At 39.9% G+C, this 16,667-nt stretch overlaps 1 protein-coding gene across 1 annotated transcript in view; it reads left to right on the top strand.

The window, feature by feature from the left end:
• The window catches only part of LAMA3 (laminin subunit alpha 3), a 107,697-nt gene that overhangs the window by 66,280 nt on the left and 24,750 nt on the right, over positions 1-16,667 (top strand). The window contains exons 39-47 of the mRNA XM_058831127.1: positions 500-583; positions 1,498-1,728; positions 5,436-5,549; positions 9,229-9,338; positions 11,134-11,214; positions 12,627-12,733; positions 15,400-15,450; positions 15,826-15,977; positions 16,523-16,633. Of these exons, the coding sequence (XP_058687110.1) occupies positions 500-583; positions 1,498-1,728; positions 5,436-5,549; positions 9,229-9,338; positions 11,134-11,214; positions 12,627-12,733; positions 15,400-15,450; positions 15,826-15,977; positions 16,523-16,633 (1,041 nt within the window). The remainder of the gene's footprint in view (positions 1-499; positions 584-1,497; positions 1,729-5,435; positions 5,550-9,228; positions 9,339-11,133; positions 11,215-12,626; positions 12,734-15,399; positions 15,451-15,825; positions 15,978-16,522; positions 16,634-16,667) is intronic.

Consider the following 16,667-nt stretch of genomic DNA (forward strand, 5'->3'; position numbering starts at 1 on the left):
ACTTTAGAGCCAAAATACAAATTTTTAACTGTTTGTTGAAATTCTCAAGAGGGTGCTTTGTTTCTTCACACTGTCAGAAATACTAATTCAGTGTTCTAGGATTCTTACTGGGAAATGTACCTTATAAACTACTACCATAATAACCATAGTTACTGATGCACCAGGATGCAAAGGAGAGTGTTTCAAAATGCAAAATAATTTTTATTCTAAAGTAATTAATAGTTCCTGTGAAAATTGACTAGCATCAATTTGATTCTCCTGGTGTTTTACTTGAAAAAAAGGTTGTTAATAGGCAAAAGCAGTGAAAACCTTGCTAGCACCAGAGCACAGTGCTCATTGTACCACTTTCCTGAGAAAAAGATGTACAGTTTTCCTGGCATCACTTAGTTTTAATCCCCTAAACAACAGGATTAATGTGCTTCACCAAATTTTATTGCACCTGAACACTTTCCCATAACAAGTAGTGAAGCAGCAATGTTATATCCTCGTTCTCACATAGGGCCAACAAATGGAAGTTGTTTATATGGATCCCAACAACCCACTGCCTGATCGTCAGTATTATGGCCGAGTGCAGCTGGTTGAGGTAAGAACTGAAAATGGAATGGCCTTCTCTTTTCCTTCCAGATAAAAATACACATATGCAGAGTATGTGCAGAAATACCAAATACTTGCTAACAATGATGAATATTAACTTAAACACTGTAGACCTTAAATGTAAAGAACATTTTTTGTCTCTCTTTACTGCCAAACTGAACCTGGGTTCTGGTTCATGACACCTAATTTTAGCACCTCTGGGTTGGGCATCTTGTCCAATGTAGCCCTTAGCACTCCCCCCAGGGCTGGTGGAGTAACGTTGAATCAGTCCTCAATAGAAGGTGATTCATTGCAGCCACAGACTCTACATAATAGGGATGGAATGAATTGTTACTTGTTTTCCTTGATGTCTAGGTACCTAGTTTAGAATGGGTTGTCCAACATTGGGGTAGGACAGAATTCAGCAGGGATTATTCCTGCTTTAGGAACCTGTGCTCAGAAGGTCAAACTGTGTTATTTTTTTCATATGCAGGTGCAAAAAAAAGATGTTTCTTCAAGCCAAGTTCAATTTTCAGCAATGCTGTATTTATCAGCAGCAATAAAGCCCTAAAAAATTTGGTTTCTAGGACTTCACTTACTCTTCTAAATAAAAGCATTTTCCTTCACATTTTTGTGGGTGATATCTCAAAGAAATTTGGATAACTGAAGAGGAACCTACAGGCCTCTTTTTTCAATACCTCAAAGCCATATTTACCTTGCACAGTCAAAGCTTTCTTTATGCTCATTCTTTTTCCACCCATCCTGTGTCTACACTCCTGAATTATATTACCCTACACCAGTTGGCACTGGACAAGTCTATTCTATGGGTGTTTTCTTCCTTTTTCTGTCCTCTGGTCTTCTTTGAAGCTACTTTTTTAAAGCAGCTGCAGCATTGTGCTCATTTTGTACCCCTTCAATGTGCAGGGCAACTTCAGACACGCCAGCAGTGGTAAGCTGGTATCCCGAGAAGAACTGATGATAATCCTGTCCAGGCTGGATGGCTTGCACATCCGGGCCCTTTACTTCACGGAGACTCAGCGCCTGACGCTTGGGGAGGTCGGGCTGGAGGAAGCCACCAGCGAGGGCAGCGGCAGCATCGCGCACAGTGTGGAGATGTGCGCCTGCCCGCCGCAGTACGCCGGTGACTCGTGCCAGGTAGGAAACATTCTGCTCTCCACACCGTGCCATTATCTTCTGTCTTTTGCCTACAGCTGTGCATAGTGAGTTAGTTAGAGGAGCAGGATGGTTGTTAAAGTAATTAAGAGTGCTTCCTGTATGCCTGTGCACTTTCAGTGGTTCAAGTGCTTTCACCATCAAAGAAGCACTGTGGGGTTGTTCTACTCATGATTGCTTTTATGGAGCTGCACACGTAATTTTGCATGTGTAAGGCACTATAATGAGGGATTCTTCTGCAGTGCCCTCTGAGAGGCTGAATAATCTCTTACTTTAATGGAGGGAAAGTCAGAATTGACTTAATCGAAGTCTATGAGACTGTACACAGTAGAGAAGATTCCTGGTGTTTCTTACTTTAGCAGGATCCAAGGGAAGTAGCATGAATCCAGATAATTCAGGATACTATTGGTGTAGAAAAATATGTGAAATCTGAAATAAACATATTTGCAAAAAACATTTGGAGATGTTTATGAAAGATAGTGTAGACTTTGCAAAGTAATACTATTAGCTGAAGACTGGCAGTATAGCTGTATATCCTGTCCCTGATGCAGTTCCTGTAGCTGTAATTCTTTTGGTTGTCACTTTGCTTAGCTTAGAGCTCGGCTGCTGTCATGTGTAAGCACCCAATGCAGCAGAATAAAGCACCAGGGAGATAAGCCTTGTGCAATGTGCACAAAATATGAGGAGCTACTGTCAGAAAATGGCTGAGCATTAACCATAAAGTAGCAATTGCTGTACTAACCTTGCAAAAGCTTTTTGAATTGAGAGTGAATGAATAATATCTAGGCTGGAGCAGCTGCAGAGAGACTGAACAAAACCATGTATGGCTGCCTTATATTTCATGTGTGCATCCACTGCTCAGGACAGCTAATTCATCATCTGCAGAATAACAATTTTGGAAATATTTTTGATTTTTTCACACTTCTGTTGCTCTCTGCCGCACACAAATTGATGACCATTGACTGAAAATTCTACTGCCATCCCATTGCTTTCAACACACTGCCTTGGTTAAACTAAGCTGTTGTGGTTTTTTTAATGTAACCTGGTGAAAATACAAAGCCAAAGGAAGTGATCAAGACACTCAAGGGGAAGTTCATAAGCCCTGTGTGTTTATGCAGCATTACTCAGGCAGTGATTTACTGCCCTAATCACCAAGCTCTGTCTGGCTGCCTTAGGTGGGGAGGAGGTGATGCCTGCCACACCCTGACTTAGGTATATATTGAGCTACAGGAACTGCGGAGTTACTTGTTAACCTCAGGAACGGTGCTGTGTGCTGAGCGACTTGACTCACGCATAAAATTTAAAGGTGGGGCCCATCACGGCACAGAACCTCATTAATCTGAGTCAGAAGCTGGAGAAGAGAGGGGCGTAATAAGAGAAGGAACAGTGAACACCGAAGAGAGGGCAGCAAATGTTCACAGGGGAGCCAAAGTAAAATGATGGCCCAAGCACAGAGGCCAAGAAATGTAGGGTGGCTGGCTGTCACTTTAGTGTCCCTTGGGCACTGCCTAGCACAAGATATACAGCAGAGGCTCTCCAATCCCCACCTTCAGGAGAGAAGTCAGTGGCAACAGGTTCAAATGGATTTTTATCTGAGAGAGGTAATTTGCTCATTTTTTCTTCCTTGCTTCCTTTCTTCTTTCACTTTGTTTTTAAATGAACTAATTTGGTAACAACTTATATATTACCTAATATAGAAGTAATGAGAAGATTAATCTTTTGTCTCCAAGTACTTTACTAACAAAAGTGTGTACAAGAGGTTTCTTTTAAATTGTTATTTACTTGAAAACAGTGATCCTAAAAAGCACTTGAAAGTGACTAGAGCTTTATCTTCATGTGGTATCAATTTATCATTTGTGTAGAATCACAAATGCTGCTTCAAAAACAAAGTGCCCACGTACTCCAAATGTGTCATTTTAAAGATAGCATAAATAGAAAAACAAAAGGCTGCACAGACTTTTTTTCCAAATGCAATTAGATGTATTTTAAAAACGTTTGATTTATTTTTCTCTCCAAAAAGAGACTTTAAGTAAATAAAATTTATATGCAATAGCGCATATAATAGTCATGCAGTTTAATGTATTTCAGGCCCTGGTTTCTTCTGAAGCTGTGTATACTGGTTCCCTGTTGTTCAAGGAAAATATTCACCCTTTAAAAAATGTATCTGAAAAACTTCAGCTGTCTATTCTAAATATAGTCCTTTCTCACAATGAAGTCAGTATTCAAAGCTGTTGATGGTTATTAGTATTCTGCATACTTCTTTTTTTTTTCCCCCCAATTATCCTACATGTAGAGAAGGCAAAGGTGTTGGTAGTGGTTGCTGTTTCAACAGCAGTAGTTCAGTATTCCTTTTGGGATCTGCTTTGTGAGAGATGAGTATTTTTTTCCCAGTGGTAGTTCTATCATTGAAAAATTATCTCATTAATCCTGCCTCTGCATAAATTCTTATACCTCCAACACTGGAACGTGATCTGTGACAATCCCACAGACCCTTTGCTCTCCAGATCGGTTCCATTAGTCTTGATGGTGCAGTTACTATGAGAAAAGATTTATGGCTTTAGAGTTCAACTGTCACTTGTTTTCTGCATGTTGCTGGGGCCAGCCCCTGCCCGTGAGGTAGCATAGGTACAGCTCACAAGAACATTGCCGGAGGCAGGAACCTGGGAGGTGCTGGCTTCGTGGGGAGCATGGCTTTCTCCCCGCTTCTGTAAGCCTCTGATCCTCCCTGCACCACACCAGATTAGTTCCTAGGGGAACTGAGCTGCAGAATAGAAAGGACAGACTGATGTCCAGTCATTTTTAGTGTGGTTGGTGTGCCCAGAGTATTCCAGGAGAATATGGGTGTGAATTTTTTTATCTGTATGCCGAAGGGCTTCATGCCCAGGAAGAATTCCTTGTGATTTTTCTGGTCATGCCAAGCAAGAGCCTGGTTTTAACATATTAATTACTACCTCCCTGCTGTAGGTGAACAAACCTGATGTCTCTGGCTTCATTCAGAATGTCCCTCTGGTTCAGCTCCCTGTTTAAATCCAACTGTGATCTGACAGACTGTGCTCCTGCTCCTGTGCCCTCAATAGTTGGAACATTCTTCTCATGCTTCCCCAGTCTCCAGGGCAAGCCTGTACTTAGAAATTAGACCACTGTATGTTTTGTTACATCACCTAGCTATGTCTAGGTGTGGCTTTAGCTCTTGGTAGACTAAACTGTGGAAGTCGTGATGAATGTATGTAAAAGGTATCCAGAACTGTTTCCAAGGAATACATTGTAGTGAAATCATAATCAAGATATAACCACTAATTAGTATGTGAGATTTCCAGATGTTCTTCTTTAGATTGACACTGCAGTGTTCTCATACTCAAATATTTTTCTGTGGTTTAGAAATCGTATTCTACACCTTTGTACATAGCCACAGGAAACAAGTTTTTCTCCAAGATTAGAGTCAAAATGATTAAATCATCACTGCCAAAGTGTCTAAAGCACAGGGCTCAGATGATCCTTTCTTCATCTCCATTAATTGCTATTTACTGCATTAAAAAATTTAAACAATATTATGAGCTTAGGAGAGATGGAAAGGAAATTCATGCCTTCCCTACTCCTTGGAAATGGCAAATGTTTTCAAAATACACTTCCTGTAACGTATAAAACTTTCTACAAATGCTCACCAATTTTTTTTCCTTCTTACTGTCTAGGAGTGTGGCATTGGATTTTATCGTGAGAATAAAGGACTATTTGCTGGACGCTGTGTGCCCTGCAACTGCAATGGAAATTCAAATAGATGTCAAGATGGTACTGGAAAATGTATTGTAAGTATTTAGTAACCTTCAGTAAATTAATGTGAAGAAAAGGAGAAAAAAAAATTTTCTTGCAGCAGTATGGACCCCTACAGTATTGTTAAATTCCAAGCAACTAAGAATAATCCTTGTATGTCTCATTCTCTAAATTTTATATTGTTAATGAGCATAAAATGTGTACACTTAAATGTACCTTTAATGTAACTGTGGTTGATTGGAATTATTTGTGTCCTTTTCTTAATTTTTATCTTTCCTCTGCAATTTTTGTTAGGTCGTGGTTACAAAAAAGTCACCAAACTTGTACATAAGGAAACATTTGTAGTTATTTATAATAAACATGGGTCTTATCCTGGCATATGCAGTCCTGAGCTTCATACAAATGTGGCAGGATATATTTGTATAATGATAACAAACAGAACTTTCATGAATAGCATAGGCTTTGCAGAATCTTGTTTAATCAGCTTCAGTGCATCTCCAGTAATCATAGTCTACAACTAGATGGGTTAAAGAACACTGAATTAAATAAGATGAAATAAAAGTAATAGAAGTTAGATTAATTAGAAGATTTCAGCTGTTACAGAAGATGTGGTGGGGTATATTTTGCTACCTGGCACACTGTTTTAAACTCAAAGCAGCCCCATGGGAGTCAATCAGCCCTCAGCAATGGAAGTGTGACACTTGGCTGACTGTGCTTCTCTAGTTTGTATCCATGATGCTTCTTTGAATAGTTTGTCTGAAAAAATTCCCCCTTTAAGAGTTTTCACTAATTTTTCATTTATTGTGTAAACAAGAACCTTGCCAACATCTTTCATGGTCTGTCTTTTCTGTTACTTCTTCCTTGTTAGCAGTGCATGCATTCTGCCTGCGGTGCATTCCTGCACGTTATGTCATTCTCCCCGACTTTGTTTCAACCAACTGTGTTGCTTTAATGGAAACTATAAACCAATTCAGCACATTCTGGGAGATGACTTACAGGCTGCTGCTTTGGAGGGGCAGGGCAGGCCATGACAGGAACGTGCTGCAGCACAGCAAGAAAGATCAGGAAGTTTCACTTCAGATTAGAATTATGAAGGCAAATTTTACTTTCACCTCATGAAGTATGTGATCTAGGTTTTTCTTTATCCTGTCCTTCTCACAGCTGGATTAACTTTCAGATAGGCAGAGCTAAATCAGGTCCCAGGCAAGCAAAGTCATCCAGAATAATGTGGTGAAAAATGAAAGCCCTGAGGGCCTTTATTTCCACCATGAACTTCTGCCTAACCAAGAGCAACTTTGTCTTTCTGTAGAGGAGCCATTGGACAAAAACCTGACATGGTGCAGAGAAGACAAGGAGGCTTCCCACTGTGGAGCCATCAAGTTCCACAACCAAAGTGAAAAGCTTGTTCACTTGGCTTCCTGCTCCTCACCTGGAGCCCCAGACCCAAGTACCTACATTTGTCTGTGTCTCTTCAGTGGCAGCCTCCAGAGGTGGCTTTGTGAGGGAGGCTAAGCGCAGGCTGGCTCCTTCCCCTGTGCAGCAGCACAGCCCTCCCTGGCTCAGGCAGTCGCTCTCCTGCTGCTGCATGCTGGTGGAAGGAGTGCACTGCCGTGCTGCAGGAAGCAAGGAGCAATGGAGGGCAGGAGGAGGTGGAGAAGACTGAAGACCTTGCTCCTCATGTGAAAGGAAAAAGCATTTCTCTGCCATTAATCAGGCTTTGTGTCCTCGTGGTCCCTGCCCTTCCTCCTGGAAGGCACATTCCCTCGGCAGCAGCATGGTGCCGAGACTTGCTTTCCCCATGGCATGTTGCTTCATGTCACGGAGCCCCGTGTGTTTGACGTAACCTCAGTGGTTCTGCTATGCCCTGACACACTCTGCTCTGACTGCCTTGTACTGTGTGGGTTCACATGGGGTCAGCTGGAAGTTTTCCTTTAGCTTTGGAGATGCTTTGGAGATGCTGTGACTCTAGGGGTATCTCCGACCCTGTAAAACTTGAAGGAAGACCCATGAGGGAGTTGGTGCTCTGGCTTCATTGCACTGTGCCTAGGGAGCTCCAACCCTTATATGCCATGTACATATAAGACGAACAGCATGGCACATTTAGAGTGGCTTATATGTGAAATAGCTGAAATTTTTTTTGCAATTACAGAATTGCTTCAGTTTCTATAGACAGCGTGAGCAAAACAAAAAGCCAGGAGATAAACTTGTGGGGGTGGGAGGAAGTTGCTCTAAGATGAAACCAGCACATATATTTTAAATACATCTCTTATACTCTTTCTGCAGTTCAATTTATTATTCAGGATTATAAAAATTGACAGAAATTTTTCAGAAACAGTTTGAATTTTCCATTAGGCTTTTGCAGGAACATATGCACCAGCTTTTATAGAAGCCGCATTTTAAAATTGTTTCTTTTGCAAACATAGTGCCTTTGTGATACTTGGTGTTTAACTTCATGTCAAATGGCTCATATGGGAGCTGGAATTTCTCCTGTTCTTCCCCAGAGCCTTTTATAAGTGAGCCACAGATTTAGTTCTTTAACCAAAATGGAAACAAATTAGGGGTGACCACCTGAGGAAAGAGCTCGTGGAATCTGAGGGAATCTGGTGTGAAGAAATGTGAAGGAGAATGGAGTTTTAGGAGAGATGGGAGAGACAGAACTATTTCTCATTTGTAGGGAACCACGCCCGTCTTCTGTCAGTCGTAGTTGTAAGGTCTTCAAACATAGCCCTGAGCCATCAAGGTCCCTGAAATAGAAGCACAGTTCGCTTCCAGCCTATTTCCTGCTTTCTCTTTCCCATCTTTTACTCTGTTAGTAAACCTTCAGCTCAGTGGAACATTTGATCAGTCTGTTGCACAGAAGACAAGCAGTTGTAGAACTTCGAAGTGTGAATGCCTCTTGACTGTTAGTCATTTGGAATTTTTCTCACAGCTGCTTATGTATTTTTATGCTGCTTATGTATTTGAACAACTTCTATTTTAAATTAGCAATGCTTTAGGTAATGCAAAGGCAACTTCCTCATTCTGTACCCATAAAATACAAATGTATGGCAGTTAGACAGGAGTATAATTAAGAATGTTTCTAAACCAAAATACAATTCCCAACAAAGTTATAATGGAAAAAGGGGATCAGCTTCAATTGTATTCTTAGCTTTTGCTTTCTATTATTTATTCCAGTTACTACAGAAAAATAAAAGTAGCATGTACACTGGAGAAACTACATGAAACTCAATTCTGGTCCGAAACTATTATGAGAAACAATTTTTGTATTTATTTAATGAGATTTTTAAAGGAATGTACTTGGGCTAAGTTGATTGCATGCTTTTAGATTGTATCTCCCTTTTAAGTAGTGTTAAGATGCAAAATTTCAAGTTTTATATAAATGTGATTTTTAATTATAATATGAAGACATAGAGAGCATTAATGGAATGCTCCTTTACTAACTATGCATCTGGTTGAGTTTCTTTAAAAATATGAATTCAACTTATTTATCTGTTGCTTTTCCACAAGAGGGAGGAAATTTTGCTTTGTACAGTTAGAAAATTGACTGAAACTGTTCTATCGTAGTTGAGAAGGCAGTTTGGCAATAAATGCTTGATTATGTGGAAGGAAAAGAATATATTCTCCAAGTAAATAGGCTGTGTTTTTTTAAAATAATAGTCAAGCCATATTGAGTGATAAAGCACTGCTGAATGTCTTGCTCATTTCCTTTCCAAGGACTGTCAGTATAATACTGCTGGGGAGAAATGTGAGCACTGTAAAGATGGTTATTTTGGAGATGCCACTCAAGGTTCCTGCCGGGAATGCCCTTGCCCATATACAAACAGGTACAGTAAAAGCTTGTAAGGAGAGTCAAGAAGGGGAGGGAAGAAGAAAAAGGGGGGGAAAAAAAGAGAGAGAGAGAGAAAGAAACTCTCAAAGTTGAAGCTCTGCTACCATAGGAATATAATGACCTTCTTCTCTGTTCTCATATTGAGAGCTTGGTGGTCTGTCTCACAGCATTGCCTTTTTTAGTAAGCTGAATGTTCCAATGCTGATTCAGATCCTGAACTTCAGAGGCACACTGCTCATAGCCTTGGGGAGCCCCAGACTGTAGAAGTGGGCTTTTTTTCAAAACCACCACTACTTTCTTCATGGTGAGAAATACACAATTGAGGTCTTTTTCCTTACTGGGCATATCCAGAATCTTTCTTTTTTACTGGAATGCAAGATGTTTAACACCATTACTCTGTCTAGGAGATAAAACAGTGAAACATGCCTTTTGGAGGAATTAGGAAAAATTAAAGGATGCAAAAATAATATAAAAACATTCAAGGTCTTAAGCACATATTTAGAACTCTAAAGAGTATGGTTACTTTTCCTGTGAAAATTCTGTTTGAAGTGCAAGCATACTGATAAAAAGTGAAAAAGTGAACCTTCCTTGGTTCAAGTAAGGTTGCCAGGCTTTTAAAATTGGGCAGTTAATTGCATTTCAAATGCATGGTATGTTTAGCCAGATTGTCATCATTGGTCAGTTCTGAAACATGGTAAATAAAATCAAATTTAAAAAAACCCTCAATCCCTAAGCTATAAATTGCTAAAGGCATCACATAGGATTTGCCAGGTGCATTAGCACACACCACATAACCTTAAGTAAGAGATTTACACCATCAGACAATAGACAGGTTTATCATTTATCAGAGAACTCTCTGATAGATATGGTTTTGACAGCCTCTTCTGCAGGTGCTTGCCTGGGGCCGACTGAACATGTTTTTAGTCATCATTTGCTTTCAGAGTTCTGAAATATCTAGGGAGACCATAAACCTTTGCAGTTTTGTAACTGCAGATTAGGGTGGTGAATATCATTCCTGACATAGGAAATACACCCCACCTGGCATTACTGGAGTTAACAGTTTCCCATCTAGTCACATTCCAGTAATTCTTAGTGCAGACCTCTCTCTTTGATACACAGACTTGCTTTATCCAATTGTTCATAGATTAAAAATGAAAATAGCGAACATGTCCCTGCTTCACCTCCTGCCTTCTCCTTCACAAACATTGAACTTTGAATCAAGACAAATCTGCTTGAAAGAGCAGGGGAAAAAGTTCATTGTGTTAACCAGATCCCTGGGATCCCAAAAATTGTGCACAACTCTACTTCGCCTTCATTAAAAATACGCTAAACAACATTAGTTACATGACAATACCCTTTAATGTTTTCATCCATTAAAAAGAAATGGAAGGAAAAAAGAGAAGAGAAAGAGAACCATGTACAAACATGAGGAAATGTTGTCTAGAACAGGCTACTGATTCTTGCCTACTAAGATAAAATAGCTACCTAGACTTGTTTTATGACATCACTATTAGGGTTTATTTTAGGTATTCCTTTGGGTAGTGAACTATTATACTCAGTCCACAGGGCCAGGAAATTATAAATTTTGAGTCTAAGAAAATGATTTGCACAAAAAAACGTGGAACTTCAAAGAATTAGTCACAGTAAATTATCTAGAAGCAATTAAATTAGCTGAGAAGTAATTTTCTGGTGTAAAAACTTTTTAATCTGAAAATCATTAAACTGAACCTCTAGAGTGTAAAACCTATTTGATCATGTGCCCACAATAATATTTTTGCTTCTTCTCAAAGGTTTGCAACTGGCTGTGTGGCAAATGGTGAAGAAATCCAGTGTCTCTGCAAAAAAGGCTACACTGGAGCTCGCTGTGAACGGTGAGTAACCTTTTTCTCAAGACCAAGAGTTTTGAGAGACACAATAAAAGGAGGGCTGTCTGTATTGGGACTGACACATGTGGACAGATGGACATGCACCCATGCACAGTATGCACATCCATAAGGAGTAGCTATTTATATGAACAGCTACTAAAGAGTGGTGCTGTGGTGTAATTCCAGTCACAAACCCAATGCTCCCTGGGGAAATGTAAGCAATTCTCCAGACTACTGACTGCACCATTTTTACCAAAAAGAGGTGTTGGTCTCTTTTACTAAGTACCCTATGCCTTGCCTCATCCTGCACTGTGGTAATAATGATTCCCACTTAATTCACCCCTTTTCAAGTTAAGAACATTTTCCCATTTCCTCCAGTGTACACAATGGTGCCTCAATAGTCATATCCAACATCAACCATGTAACATTTAGCACCATACCCTTCATCGCAAATCATTCTGATGTGCTCCACAGTTGGAGCTTGCACACAACAGGCTGAAGCCATCTCTTTTGCTGGAACATTGCAGCAGTTTAGCAGAGCAAGAGAGGAACAGCATGGCAGTTTCAGGCAGGCAGAGGAGCCAATTTCACTGAGTTTCAAATCCAGAGAGAACTGAAGTGTAATGGAGTGGTGTTGTCTGGTTTGGAAATTTGAAGCTAATAAGTCATGATGTTGCATCTGAAGACAGGACCTGCAGTGGAACATGGTCTTGTCCTTCAAGACTGGTGCCTTTGACCCTGTCTAATCTGTGGGTTATAGGTATTTTCCCTTCCAGGTGTCGCTGTACTTCAGCTGCTCATCATGGCCCTTTGATCCAGCATTATCACCTTTATAGGTCTTACCACAGAGTGACTTCTAGGAATGTTAGCTATCCAGTCTGAACAATATATTTTACCTTTAAAATATGTAGAGATCAGTCACACAGACTGCTTTGCTGGCAGGAGGGGGTATCACACAGCAGAAGGGTGATGATGTCATTCAGTGCTGTTGCTGTTTGAAATCTCAGCTTTGCATGCAAGCTACTCATCCCCCTTAGTACATGTTTTCTGGTACTGGTTTTCACAGGCCAGGATGCTATGTTTTGCTTGGTCAAGCCTTGTCAAATTCTCTATGTGTGTATGTATTGGTGTGCATTGTTTGTTTTTTTCAGATGAAGTGAATTATTCCTGCAAGAGCACTGTGGGAGTTCTTTTATTTTTAGAAAAAAAATCTGCAATGCTCACAAAGATATTTTTAGCATAGTGCAGAGGATATTGTTAACCAAAAATATATTATTTCTGTCTAAGTCAAGACCTGAAATCAAAAGTTCTTGAAAGTTTCTTCAGGAGAATAACTGGGGTTTTATCTCAAGGGAAAGTATATTTCACAAAATTTGCTTCAACTATTTAATAAAAAATACTTGTATCTGTTTATCTAGCTGTGCTCCTGGATATTTTGGAAATCCACAAAACTATGGAGGCTTCTGTCAGGAATGTAACTGTAATAATAATGGACAGCTGGCTAGCTGTGACCACCTGACTGGAGGTATGTGAGGGCCTGTGAATGGAGCATTGTTCTAAATGGAAGGGAGCATTGTTTTCTCTTTGGGAAGCAAAGAAGGAAGGTACTTGCATAAGCTGAACTGAAGGAAGTATCTAGACTTACAAGAAATGTAGATAATTTTTTACAGAATGTAAGATTTCCTAAAACAAAATACAGTAGTAATAGAAGGGCTGTCCTGAGTCATCAGGTTAACCCTTCTAAACGGCTTTGTCCTGTATTTCCCTTCATAAATACTGCTGACTTTATTTTGTTTTTGTTTCATGGCAGTGCTTTTAAATATATCATGGTTCCTTTGCTGACAGGGTTAAATTATATCCTGGCAGTCTGTGTTATGGATTTAGGAAACCGAGCATCCTCAATATGCCTTTTTAAAATGTATTTGGCACAGTTTAGTGAAACATTCAGAGTCTGCATCAGGCACTGCCATCTTAGGTATCCAAGCTGTCTGCATTTACAGTGAAAGTTAGAACCTGAGTCAGGAGGCTCTTTTATAAATCGTGCTACACTGCTTTTCTAGCTAAAACATCCATGATTTCCCAGAATCAGTCACACATGTACTTCACTACTAGAAAGCTCCTACAGAATTCCATGGGCATATGTTTGCATTATCTATTAGAATTCTGAAGTAAAGGGCCTGATCTTACATTCCTTAGCATGTCTTTACCTCAATTCACCTCTGTCCTTTGGGATACTCCTTTATATTCAGAAACACATAGGCCACTGCTCCTGAAATGTCCTTGATTCTCCCATATTTTCATTCACCAATAAATTTTCACTTTTCCTTCCCTGTAGACAGATTTTATTCCTCATATGTTAGTGAAATTTCCAACTAATAACTCCAAATACTTATATACTCTTAATTCCTCTACACTGCTGTTCATCCTGCAGTCTAGAAACTGCAAGGAGTCCATTGTCTTTCTTTGGCCACAGAAATTAGGAAAGCAGCAAGGGATGTGAACTGCTGTTGGCAGCTGGTGTCATTTTTCAATAGCTTGTTCTCATTTAATAGTTCATCATTGAAGTAATACATCTCAATTATACCTTGTATGGAACAGATCCAAGGAGATCTAGTTAGATGTTTTATCATTCCTTTCTTTTTTGAAGCAAGAGTTTGCTAGGACAAACTAATCCACAGGGCAATATTCAACAAGCCAGTTTGTTTTTCTCCAACTACCCATCCTGATCAGCCTGATCTCTTTCTCTGTATTAGGAATAAACCCCTCTGTGATCATTGGTACAGCATGTTCTAGCAGGTTCCTTTTGCGTGATGTTCGGCACTTGGCTAGCACTTCACCACTTCTTGGCTGATGTTGTTCGTGCACAAGCTGTAATAATAGTTTTATTCAATTGGTACTTTACAGTGACAGCTGAAATGTGCCAGCTATTAGCTGAACTACACAATGGCAGAACTGCATGGATATTTGAATCTCAGAGGAATTTCCTTCATTCTCTTAAAAACATATTATGATTTGTCTCCTTTTGGCAGGAGCGATCACTACCAATCCCGTTTAGCTTCCTGATGACTTAATGTGCAAGTGCCAAAGGAAATGGCACAGCTAGACAGTTTGTTCCAGGCTGTTTCATGCTACTGGTAAAGTTCAGGTCCAATTTTATCACTGTATCCTCTCACAAGTTGCAAGCTGTTGTTGACTCTTGACAGTGGCAGCGTATACTGAGTGCATCCTTTTCCATTAGAGTAAAAGAATCATTAAGGTTGGAAAAGATTTCCAGGATCATCAAGACCAAGATGCACGGCCTTTTTAATTTTCAAGATGAGATGAGAGCTTAGCAGTGGGACCAGGCCTGTAAAAGGAACTTGGGCATCAAGATGGAGAGATTCCTGTCCTATATGATGGCATTTTTAGGAGCCAGTTCCTCTCCTGCATCCTAGAAGTTGGGATCCTAGGATGTTACTCCACAAGCACCTGGAGACTGTTCAGCTTCTTATAACAGGGTTTGTAGAATCAAACAAAAGAGTGCATTGGACAGGAAGTCACCTGTGTTGGCTTGTTGGCAAGTCTGAGAACAATGTTTGTTACATACGACATGCATTCATGATCCAAGCTGCATGCCTTGTCTTAGGTACAGTGCCTCCATCCAGGCACACACTGTAGATTTCTCTCAAGCTTGATTAATACCTTAATCTTGCAAGCTGTGACAGGCATGAAGGGAGGCCATAAATATTTATCAGTTCCTTGTGGGTAAGGAATTCTTTGGGGAATCAGAACCTGTGGTTTGAACTTGTACACTAAAGTAGATAAAGGGATTTGAACCTATGTCCTGGGTAAAGTGCTTTAACAATATGATCTTGTCTCCAATCCTGGTGGTGTTATTCTAGGCAGATTCTAGGCACACTTGGTGTGAGAGGGTCTCCTGCTCCTATCCAAATAGCATCTATTGTGGGATTACAGTAGGTTTCCTTTAAGGGATGGAAAAGTTGTTGCTTTCAGCAAGGCATTAGTGGGAGTTGAATGTTTTGGCATGCTCAAGCCTTCTGAACATTTCAGCTCATTCACAGTGGTGGGTATGGATTTATGAAAAGGCAACATCATGTTTTAATGGCTGACAGACATGAAAAGTGAGGGAAAAAATGCAGTAGTATTTCCATAAGAAGACTTTGGTTACTAATGACAATCTTGTGATTTCAGAATGTTTCAATAATGAGCCAAAAGATGTGGATCCCAATGAAGATTGTGACTGTAAGTGATAAAATAGAACTGCACTTGGATTACTTTCAGCTGGCTCTGAATACATACTGGTGACTCTTTTATGGGTGACATAGTTTAAAAAGGACTGAGATATCCTTTAATGAATGTTTTAAAAGCAAACATTCAACCAAATACTTGGAAAAATGGTTAAAGGAGTGCTTGTCTAGTCAGGTGTAAATGGAACCTCCTCTTTACTTCTGGCTTAAGTCACTTTCCTTAATGCTGGAGGCTTTGTTGTTGCCTTTATTCTTCAGGCAGCAGCAGGTGACAAGCTTCAAAGATTTTCCACCATTACTAATGCATTCAGGGAAATGTTCTCTGTGCTAAATATCAACGATATGTATTGATTTCCACTGCTGTCTCCAGCCTGTGATAGCTGTGTGATTACACTGCTGAAGGATTTGAGCACAATAGGTGACGAGCTTCAGCTCATCAAGTCTCAGCTGCAAAATGTCCATGCAAGTACCCACACTCTGGAGCAGATGAGAGACCTGGAAACACGCATCAAGGACTTAAAGGTAGGCACACAGAAACAGAAAAGTGGATTTCAGATTAAGTGGATAGGCAATGAGCCCAGGAACATTTGCCATAGTTTTGTCAGTTGCAAGAAGAAATACGTCAACCCTGGATCCAAATACCAGATGCTGGCAGCACTGAGCTTCACGTGTTAGAAGGTAGCTGTGGTTTCCATGTCATGCTCTGAAACAGAATCAGTATCTCTGCTTTTTCTGAGAACTACTCCCCTTGGAAGTTAGACCTCTGAGGTGTCCCTCTAGCTGTATTTTTCAAGCACTTCATGTGTCTGCATTACTGAAAATCTGCAACATTCCACTTGCCATTACCAAAATACATTCTAAAAAACTTTTTTGGTTGGAATTGCGGTTGCTATAATCACAGATAAAAACCTGGAAGTTTTGGGAAGGAATTGTTCAGTTTTCATATCAGTAATTCTGCTTTTATTTACCTTGGGTAAAAATTTAATCCAGTGGTTTGGTTTTTTTTTTGCTTTTTGTCTGCTGTGCAGTGGGTGATTTATTGGATTTTTTTTTTCCTTTCTTTTCAGGTCTTACTGAACAACTACCGTTCTGTTGTTCATAATCAAGGTTCAAAGGCAGATGAATTGGAGACAGAATTCATTAAACTAAATCGCGATTTAAATGCTCTCCAGGAAAAGGTCACTTATCAAATCAATTTAAAAGTATACATCT

Source organism: Poecile atricapillus, chromosome 2, assembly GCF_030490865.1.
Source record: "Poecile atricapillus isolate bPoeAtr1 chromosome 2, bPoeAtr1.hap1, whole genome shotgun sequence".
In the NCBI taxonomy this organism is placed as follows: Eukaryota; Metazoa; Chordata; class Aves; order Passeriformes; family Paridae; genus Poecile; species Poecile atricapillus.